Below are 10,493 nucleotides of genomic sequence, written 5' to 3'. Positions count from 1 at the left end.
ATATATATATATATATATATAGCGAACATGGGAAAAAAAAAAAAAAAAAAAAAAAACCAAGTGACAATTTTAAAGCCTTATATGCAAGTTATTGCCATATAGTGTTTGGGAACATGCAAAAAAATAAAAGCTTTAAACGTTTTTTTTGCCCGAGGAGCAGTGATTTAAATAATGCTTAAAGTGAAACAGAAATTATATTTCTTTAAATATTGTGCCGGGTGGGGGGGGGGGGTTGGCAAACTCCATTGATACTTTTCTGTGGGTTGTCTCTACTATTAATGTTATCTTTGGGCCAAAGATGCCGATTGAGCCAGGTATATGCCTTTTGAGCATGTCAGGCAAAGCTAGGAAAAAATACCCTTATACCAATAGTAAGAAGTCTATTTCAGGCTTGCAAGCTCATCGCATTAAAATGAAATCAATAGACAATCATTAAATGTATTTTTATTTTTCCACAGACAGCACATACTGTGGCTTTTTCAGAGATTTCCCAATGAACACTGCACACACCATGACAACAAGAAGACTAAGACATCCGACAGCCACCAACACCCAGAGCTCCGCAGGGGCAGACTCTTCCCTTGTCACTGCAGCCGCAACATCCCTTTGTGAAGGTCCAATCACAAGCAGAGGTCCCAGAGTGGTCACAGTTTGTCCCTCTTCTGTGTGGGTTTCTAATAGGAGAAAAGTGAGAGGTCAATGGACACATTTCTGTACAATTCAATGCAGTTTAAGAGCAGTCAGTCTAGCCTTTACACAAATGTCCAGAAGTTAAAAACCCATTTAAAGACCCTCAAATCCAAAAATTGTTCCTTCAGTCAATATTGGACAGAATTGGGATGAAACTAAATGGTTAACTTCATAGGTTGTGGTATGAGCCGTTGGAGATTTTCCCCTATTCCAGTTATGATAGAAGTGACAGTGGGAAAGTTTCCATTGGTGACACGCAATATAAAGCCATCAGGATTCTAGACTTTCCAGACAGGTTTTAGACCTTCCACTGGTCCTGGTGAAAGATGATCAGCCACGGAGGCTTAACTAGAACCTTCAGGCCCCTGGTTGGGAGGGGGGGGGGGTCCTAATCTAGGAAACTACAGCAAAATAGCCTTCAGCATTTGATCCAAGCAAATACCCATCCTAGAGAGGTTTCGTGAAAAGGGTTATTCTAATGAATCCCTGTGCACCACTCACAATCAGATCACCCAAATCTGGAGGATTTACTAAAAGAATGCAGCTCCCATTTATTGCCACCTTTTCTGTGAACACCGTTTTGCCCACAAAACCTTAAGTGATCTATAGGGGAGCTCCCTCCCTTAATAAAAATCATATTGGCACCCAATGGTTTCAATTTCCCAACATATCAGGAAAGCTAGCTTCTTCCAAAGCCTTACAGCAGGGGTAGGCAACCTTGGCCCTCCAGCTGTGGTAAAACTACAAGTCCCATGAGATATTGCATGACCCTCACACAGGCATGATGGGATTTGTAGTTCACCACAGCTGGAGGGCCAAGGCTGCCTACCCCTGCCTTACAGGCCTTTAAAGTAGGAGATGCCCTTGGTTGTACAACTAGGAGAAACCCCAAATTCATCTCCACAAGTACATCAGTGGAATTTGAAACTAAACCCTTCATTACATGCTCAACAGGAGTGGTTTATCTTATTCAGTGCCTGTGTGGGCTACAATATGTGGGCCAAACTAAACATCCATTATATGGCCGACTCAACTGACACATAACCAACATCTTGAACGTTTTTAATAACCACTCTGTATCCAAACACTACTTATTGGTACATAAGCCTAACAGTCTTTTTGGGATAGATAAATGTATCCCCCCATTGGGGGGGGGGGCAGTTCTCTGGTAAAGGAAATCTTTAGATTAGAAATGTCATGAATCCATAGGGTTAAATCATATGGTTTGAATGTTGATGTCAATGCCTGACAATTACCGAGTAGAGAATTTAATCAATTGTGCCAATAAACTTGGCGTGAATCTCAGATGGCAGGTATTGTTCAATTTGTTACTTTTGCTTTTTATTTTTTTTAAACCAAACACCCACATTCCTTGATTTGATTGTTCATTGAAAAGGTATTGATGCCATTGGTTTTAATATCTAATGGTTGTTAATGTTGGGTCATTTTAGCCCTCAGCCTAAAGTATCAATTTTACATTTGATGTTGACCATTGGGGGGGGGGGGGTCACTTTACCCTGCGATACCACAGTGATACCCCGATTGGATTAGAATAATAATCTCCTGCCCCCCCCCCCCCCCCAATTTAGTACTTGCCAGGACAGTATTGCCATTTTGAATGCCATGATATATATATATATATATATATATATATACACACACACACACACACACACACACACACACACGTTGATACCATCTTAATATGGTCATTACGCACCCAATATTATTGGTTTGGGTATGGTTTTGTTTGCCAACCACTGGTGGCAGTAGTGGTTTGCCAACAGTGTTCTTACTGTACTAGTGACTGTTGGGTCCTTTTACGAGGATTTCCATTTAGTATGATCTTGTATAATGGTTCCTCCAATTTTGTTCTCATTTTAGTTTAGTCTATATGTTTATACCGTTTTTGCTCAATAGAAAAACCGGGGGGGGGGGGGGGGCGCAGAGGAATTAGGTCCCTGTCTTATACCAAAGTTGTCTCCTTATGATCTGCAATTAGAGACTCTTAACATTTTTAATCATAGCACATTACAAAATGGTAGGTTAGTTTCTCTCCCCTCCCTCATTATGCCAAATTTGGGGTCTACCCGCCTGAGGTAGGGCTTTAGTTGCATATGGAATTTAATGCGGTGAGTCAGCACACCGTCCGTACCCCAGGATGTCAAAAACACGTCGGTAGGAGGTACATGCTGATCTCACTGCGCTGCTAGTATCACAGAAGGATGGGTGTTTATAGCCAGCCTTTTATGCCCTTACGAGCAAGTGCCTTATTTTTATTAAGTGTGCAATATTATGGAGAGTCTCCTTTCTGGGGCAACTTTGAGTCCCCCTCATTGAATGAGATTGGCTTCTTCGGATCTGGCTCAAGGACCTAGACAATCTGTCCTGCTCCATCATAGGAGAGGCCTTTCCCAGATGAGAGCCATCACCACTTGCTATCTGGCAAGCGTGCAATGTGGAGGGATTTGTGAATCATTGGCATCACGAGAGGACTCTAAGAGATCCACCAACATTTTTAAGAGCGATTCACCATTTTCATTTTGGCTTATGCCCATTATGTACTTTGTCATTTAGGTAAATAGCGCAGCTCTTTACAGAATAATACCAATTTGAAAGTCACGTCAAACATTACTCCAATACCTGTTAATGTTCTCAGTGAAGATCACCTTTAGGAGACATCTAGAGAGATCACCTACATTCATAACATTGTATCTAGCAGCTGCCAGTTAATAACTCACCATCCAAGACATCCCTCTTGCCTCTTGGTCTTCCAAATCTGCCCCTTCCTCCGGAAACCAGACCAGTAGGGTTGCTGCAGGTGCCTGTACCACAACACTGGCAGATACTGCTGGGGCCCTCAACTGCAGACCAACTAGAGAAGACAATTAGACAAGTCTACATTTAGAAGCAAGACTTGAAGTTCTAGTGAACCAATGCTGTAGAGTAGTATTTGTTAACTTCTTGGAACCAATGCCTACGAGATGCAATAGTGCACTTGAGTTAGAGCAACAAGTACTAAAGATATGCTTTTATTAAAAAATTATAAACCTTACCTGCACAAATGCATAGATCATGTAGTTTCATGTGTTGGAAATACAGCCCCCCCCATTCCTTGGGACTTACACTCAAGACTTGGCACTATACAGGTTAATGCATGACCTCTGACTGTAGCAGAGAGACCTGATATTTTCTGAGAATATATATTCCACAATCCCTGGATCTGAATTCTGTAGTGGAACTAGCAAATGCGATCTGAAATCGGCACAGCTAGAACAAATGAAGTTGATCAAATTGAAGCCCCATTAGGCATGCATGCTCTACTTCCCTGAATATTAGCCACCAAGCAGTGCTCATGTGATCTCCAAGGTTTTGATCACGTGGCATCTGTGGATGGACTAGGAGCAGCATACACATCACAGCAGTTCACTGGCAGATCGACCAATTGCTACACTTACTTCCACTGAGGTGACAGGTTTATAAAATTCTGGGTTGGAGGAAGGCATCAGCAGGACAGACCTCACAGGCCTGGCAGCCAGAGCACCACTTAAAGCTTCTGGAAAAGGAAAACAAGTCTCTGCCACAGACTTGGCTCTGAATTAGATTTGAACGTTCAGACGAGACCTCTGCCACAGGCCTAGTGCTCCGAAGTTAGGACGATAGAACAAATCCTCCGTTTGTTCTTTGGGGTCACTGACTGACAGCTTGAATGCGACCTGTCAGTGTCCCGTGCCCAGATCCCCAGTGGTTCGTTCAAGCCCTGTTGGATCACCTGCCTCCGGGTTCTCCTCAGACTGATCCCCCACTGAACAGCACCCAGCTTGGGATCTTCTCAATAGAAGAGGGGACCCAGTAAGTCACTGGGGCCCCCTTTGCAGCATCGGTCGCTCCGGGCTATAAGAGCCCAGAGTCAGGAACTCCGCGTAGCACGCAACCCCGGCCTGGTGGGCCATAGCGGTGGGGCCTGTGACGTGCGCACACCCTAAAGGTGGGTGCCGCACCTGGAACCCGCGAAGAACCCTGAACCACGGCCCCAGCCACAGAAATACTCCTCCCCAGCATGCCCCGCAAGGGAAAACTCCTTCAATTGGCTGCTGGAAAGAAGCGGCTCCGCCTGGACCCCTCTGGCGCCCAGAGATGAAACTGCATCTCTGGGGCGCAGACTGACCCACAATCCAGAATTGGCGACAGCCAAATGACAGAATGAGAGCAACATAACTTTCACACCAAATTTAAGCATAGCACCTGTACGAAAGTACGCAAACACTACACATATCTATCTTAACTGGTCCAGTAAGACATGCAGGAGCTTTTCACCCAAAACTAAGACTTTAAATTATAGATTTAGTAGTGAGCCACTAGATGCCCAATACTGTAAGTGAGGCTCATGATGCCCAGTAAGTGTGGATTGCGAGTATGCCGATTTTTGACACAGAATACCTTATGCTAGGCCCAATTCTGATTGACCACATTACAGGTCTACCCAAAACATTAGCTTCTGCAGTTGCCTTAAAGCATTGGCAAGACAAAGTAGTAGAGAAGCATAGGTTTAGCATCCCACCCAGAAGGTTTTCCCTTTCCTACATATATTGCACTTTACTATCCCTCTTCTTTCTGGATTGGGGGAAGAAGTGCATAGACAGATATAATTTTGCCCCTGTACAAATTAGTAAGACCTCATCTGGAATATGCAGTTCAGTTTTGGGCACCAGTTCTCAAAAAGGATAATCGGAGAACTGGAGAAAGTGCAGAGAAGGGCAACCAAACTGATAAGAGGCATGGAGGAGCTAAGCTATGAGGAAAGATTAGAGGAACTGAATTTATTCACTCTTAAGAGGAGAATTAGGGGGGATATGATCAACATGTACAAATAAGAGGTCCATACAGTGGACTTGGTGTTGAGTTATTCACTTTACGGTCAACACTGAGGACAAGGGGTCACTCTTTACATCTAGAGGAAAAGAGATTTCACCTCCAAATATGGAAAGGTTTCTTCACAGTAAGAGCTGTGAAAATGTGGAACAGACTACCTCCAGAGGTGGTTCTGGCCAGCTCAGTAGATTGCTTTAAGGCCTGGATATTTTCCTAAATGTACATAAAATAATTGAGTACTAAGATTTAGGTAAAGTTGATCCAGGGTAAATCCGATTGCCTCTCGGGGGGATCAGGAAGGAATTTTTTCCCCTGCTGTAGCAAATTGGATCATGCTCTGCTGGTTTTTTTTTTGCCTTCCTCTGGATCAACTGTGGGTATGGAGTTGGGTGTATGGGATTGTACAGTGTTTTTTATTTTGTTGGTTTATTTTTTGTGGTTGAACTGGATGGACTTGTGTCTTTTTTCAACCTGACTAACTATGTAATTACAACCTGAACAGATAAAGGCAGTTTATGTCCAAATGGGCGTTTGCCACTTCCAAGCTCAGACATGACTGCATGTTTTAAGAGATAGCCAATGCAGGGGTCTCCAACACAGACGGTATTGGTGAGGGCCATGGCTAGACAGCAGTCGCCACTCCAACACTATGCGGCAATGCCCGCCTTCTCCTGGTTCTTTGAGAGGAGCCGTTAATAGGATTCAGATCTGCAGCTCCTGCTGATAGGATGACTTTGTTGGCAGTGTGGGTGACCCTGCTGAGGACCGGCTGATACGGCCCCACTCCTGGAAGAACAAAAACATCCAGTGTGCATGGAGGGGCAGCTCCAGTCCTCTTGTTGGGAAGTGCAAACACCAAGGTTTTTATCCCAAAAAGCAGATGCATGGTACAATATGGATATGCTGGAAGCAGGTATTACCATTAGCCCATGGATGTTTTTTCTCCATATGTACAATTGCTGGCCAATTTCCCCATTAATTTCAATAACCCACCTTGTTATTGGTTCACAGAGACATTGTTCTAGGTACAGTACCACAGAAATTTGTGCAATAATCCATGGAACAAGAAACCATTTCAGGTTACCATCTCACCTTTGTGTGGCTTTGCTATAGGAACAGGCCTTGTTCATGGCATCAGGGACCTGGCTGGTTGCAGCAGCTCTCAGGTAACAGGTTATGTAGATCTGGATTGGGAAGTATTTAAATTAGGTTATCAGTTCTTACAAGGCACCCATCTGTACCAGTCAATGCAAACTGTCCTCACCAGAGAGGCATCATTTCCATGAAATCGGAAAGCATCCACTGTGAACTGGAGCTTGTCTGGCTCAACCCTTGGGGCAATGAAGGCTGAAGAGGAGTCATCTTGCATTCCATCAACTAGACAGCTGTAGAAAATGGTCAGTTGAGTGAGGTCATTATAGCGACAAACAACCCCCCCCCCCCCCAGAAAAAAACCCATACCCATTTTCTTCAATGAGGCCATAACTAGGAGAAGAGGTGGGATCAGGAGATATGGTGGTCACACATCGGTCAATATACAGGATCAGTGCAACATGGTTCTGAGTGTCCACAGAGGCCTCTATGTAGAGAATATCTCCAAGCTGATAGATGGGAGAACTTCTAGGGCCACTCCAGTCCTCTATAGACAAGACAGGAGATTACATGTAAAGTTCAGACAACACTCCCCCCTCCTAATTAATTTTCTTTGTTTAACTCACCAGTCATTAGCCTCAAGGAAAAGGACAGCCTCTCTTCTATGGACACTGTGGTGCTGAATGGAACCCATGTTGGCTCAATGGCTTTGCTGCTCACATTGGCATGCCTATACAGAGAACAGCAGTGTCAGTAATGAACCAGAATGGAAATCATGATAATTTCAGGAGATCCATATTAACCATTTAAACACAGTCAAATGACAGTGCAGCCCTGTGGCTCTCATTCTGGGAATGACATACGACGGCATCCCGTGTTGCTAGGAGATGGAACACCGATCTCTGTAAAGAGCCATATGATCGACTGTGTCGAAGTGCAGCCGATCACATGTAAACACAGAATGCAGGTAATCAGCGCTTCTCGCCTCACACTGACGGTGGCGAGGAGAGCTGATCAGCATTTCCTTGCAGGGGACAACAAAACATGTAATCAGGGCACTGCTGGGGGGGGAGATTATTGGAATATGAAAAATGTCCAAAATGACACCAAGGTAGACTGGTATAACCAAATGGGTTGCCAATACAACCAGAAAAAAATAAAATAAAATCAGACTTAAGCCAAGCCTCTGGGCTGTGGTGGAGGGCCTGCAGCAGTTTAGTAGGGGGCATTGACCCCATAACTGATAAGTGGATAGGCCACACATTTGATAGCTTAGAAGGCTTAAGGCCCATCAGGTTTTTGTTCCCCCCCAATAAGCAGATTAGTTACCAACAGGACTGAACCCAAGGGAAACCCCAAACATTTTTTGGAGTGGTCAAAGAGGCCTAGGAGGCAATCACCACAATGGACACACTTGTTGTAGTGGCAAGTCATTGACGAGATTCTCAGTTTTATTTGTCAAAACAGGATGTGAAGGGGAAGGTCTTGAATTTGGACATGTGTGCTGTTCCCTGTTTAAATGTTTTTGCCTTAAGATATTTACCAGCAAATGCCTCGTATCCTAGTGTAGACTCACCGGTAGTAGTAGCACATTATGGGGACCACGGCTGGGTTGGTTCTGATGATTGGAATGGAGGAGGTTGGGCTGTAGGTCAAGTTGGTAGCATAGATCACCCAGTCTTGCATCATCTGTAGATAAGATCAGATTATAGACACTGTGGTGCTACTCATGAGTTAGACAAGGGGCACATCAATTGTGTGGAAATGGAGACAAAAGTATGTGTCCCATATCTAAGACTAGTCACCCAACCATCATGCTTATAGAGGGGTGGAAACACACACACACACACACACACACACACACACACACACACTTAGAGGACTCCAACAGGTCCGCTTTAAAATGGTTTCAGGTTCTAAAGACCCGGTCACAAGGGAAAAATAAAGGGAAGGGGAGGTCCATTTACTCTGCTGCCCTAGCTCCTCCACTTTTCATACAGCTACTAGGTAAAAGGTTGATACCAAACTACCAAGTAATGGCTCAGAGTATGCTGACATCACATCCAAGATGGCAGCAGTAATTGAGGAGATCTGTACAAGTGAACAAGGTCAGCAGCATACACACACACACAGGTCCCCCCTCACAGAAGAGCAACAATGGAATATTAACATGGATTATCAGCTACACAGTCCTTAAGATGGCACTACAAAGTGCAATAACCCATAGCAACCAGGGTTTAGTTTACAAAAGCCAATCAAGTTGAATACAAAAAAAAAAGAAGAAGAAGAAGAAGAGGGGTGGGGCGGGTGTAGGATTACCTGCACAGTGTTTCCACATTCCTGCAGACTAATCTGGAAGATAACTTCATCAGCACTTTGGGTGTTCGGCTTGCAGCCTTGGGGTCCCAGGCTCAGATCAGAAGATTTCACTAGCTTTCCATTCCCATAAAAATCCATCATGACACTGACCACCATGCGGTCCTCTTCACACTGGACACTGATGGGGGAACTAGATGAAATTACAGTCGGGGGCTGCTGGCGGAGCATCCCACCAGCACGTCCACCTGTTGAACCCCTCTGAGCCCCACCTCTAGAAGCCCCAAACCCATATACTGCATTAGTGCCTGGGTAAATCCCCCCAGAACCCCCTCTAGAAGACCCCTGGCTCTGGCCAGGTACAACCCGCTGGTTATTCCTCCACCAGTCTGATTGGCGCCTATGTCTCACCAAGGCTCCATCCCCACTACATCCAAACCCTGGTCCATAAACCAGGGCCAAAAGCAACAGCCAACCACAGCAGCTCCTCACTCCTAGACCCATCCTGCCTGCAAGACCAACAGCACAATGAGGCAGGAAGACAGAGCTTCCCTTTATACCCCTCCCACCAGTCACTAATACCCCCAGCTGGGGCAAATCATCACCACACCCAAATGGCTTCCTCAAAAAAACATGATTGATCACTTGGTGCTGAGACAGTTAACCACTTGCTGACAGTCACCTCATTTGAGTGGAGCTACACAGGAGAATTTCAGTAGCTTAGTCCCACTACTATATTTGTTATGGATTAATCACTAGGAGTAGCAAGTGATCAAAAAACTGATGATACAAATGTCTCTCCATGGAGTACACTATACAACCAACATGCATTAGCATAATCTCACATGACTGATCAATGTTTCAATCATGTGCAATTGAAAGCTACAAGATGCTACTGAATACTACCAGTGTAGCTCATACCATAGGGGGCGATATATTTCAGGGTGCATTTTTATATTTGGGGGCGTGTTTAATGCAAATGGTGATCATTTGCTAGTCCTAGTGACTTTCAGCCAGCGATGTTGTTGGCAGGATTGGGTTTGTAAACTCTCCTATATCTCTGGGATCTGCTTAGATCTTGTTCTCCTGCAAGGTCCTATTTATTGTCACCTCAAAAAGTCAGTCCACCAAAAACTGATATTTTAGTAACAGTGAAGACTGGTAGGCTGAGTTAGTCCTGTTTTTTTTTTTTTTATGTTCTCGGCGCTCCAACAGTGAGATCAGATTCCATAGTTTCCAACTTTGTTCCTGTTCACTTGGAAATGTTGGTTGTCCCTGCTAACCTTTCTGTGTCCTAGGTCCTCCAGTTACTTTGTCCATAATAGAAAATCTCAGCAGGGATGGTGAAAGCCCCTCATAATGGAATCAGCAGCTGTGAAGACCTGGGAAGTCAATGCAAGGATGGTGGGAGCCCCTCATAATGGACCAAGCAGCTCAGTAGACCTAGGAAGTCAGTTCAGGGATGGTGGGAGCCTCTGATAATGAACAACATAGCTCAGCAGAGCCAGAAACTCTGCACATGG

The 10,493-nt window shown here is 44.6% G+C and overlaps 1 protein-coding gene across 1 annotated transcript; it reads right to left on the bottom strand.

The window, feature by feature from the left end:
* Positions 1-427: 427 nt before the first annotated feature.
* On the bottom strand, positions 428-9,503 carry LOC120933597 (zona pellucida sperm-binding protein 3-like). Its single transcript, XM_040346886.1, has 8 exons — positions 8,974-9,503; positions 8,231-8,343; positions 7,281-7,384; positions 7,024-7,201; positions 6,827-6,947; positions 6,655-6,746; positions 3,432-3,565; positions 428-662 (listed from the first exon to the last, which is right to left on the bottom strand). Exons 1-8 carry the CDS (start codon positions 9,472-9,474, stop codon positions 445-447), a joined length of 1,461 nt encoding a protein of 486 aa, XP_040202820.1. The 5' UTR covers positions 9,475-9,503; the 3' UTR covers positions 428-444.
* Positions 9,504-10,493: the final 990 nt, after the last annotated feature.

Source organism: Rana temporaria, chromosome 3, assembly GCF_905171775.1.
Source record: "Rana temporaria chromosome 3, aRanTem1.1, whole genome shotgun sequence".
Classification (NCBI taxonomy): domain Eukaryota; kingdom Metazoa; phylum Chordata; class Amphibia; order Anura; family Ranidae; genus Rana; species Rana temporaria.
This window is presented reverse-complemented; position numbering and strand designations above follow the sequence as displayed.

Coding starts and splice junctions, on each gene's coding strand:
- LOC120933597 (XM_040346886.1), bottom strand. CDS start 9,474: ATGGGTCTAGGAGTGAGGAGCTGCTGTGGTTGGCTGTTGCTTTTGGCC. Junction 3,566..6,654: donor TATAGCAAAGCCACACAAAG/GTGAGATGGTAA, acceptor TGTCTTCTCTAG/TTGGTCTGCAGTTGAGGGCC. Junction 663..3,431: donor CAAGAGGGATGTCTTGGATG/GTGAGTTATTAA, acceptor AAACCCACACAG/AAGAGGGACAAACTGTGACC.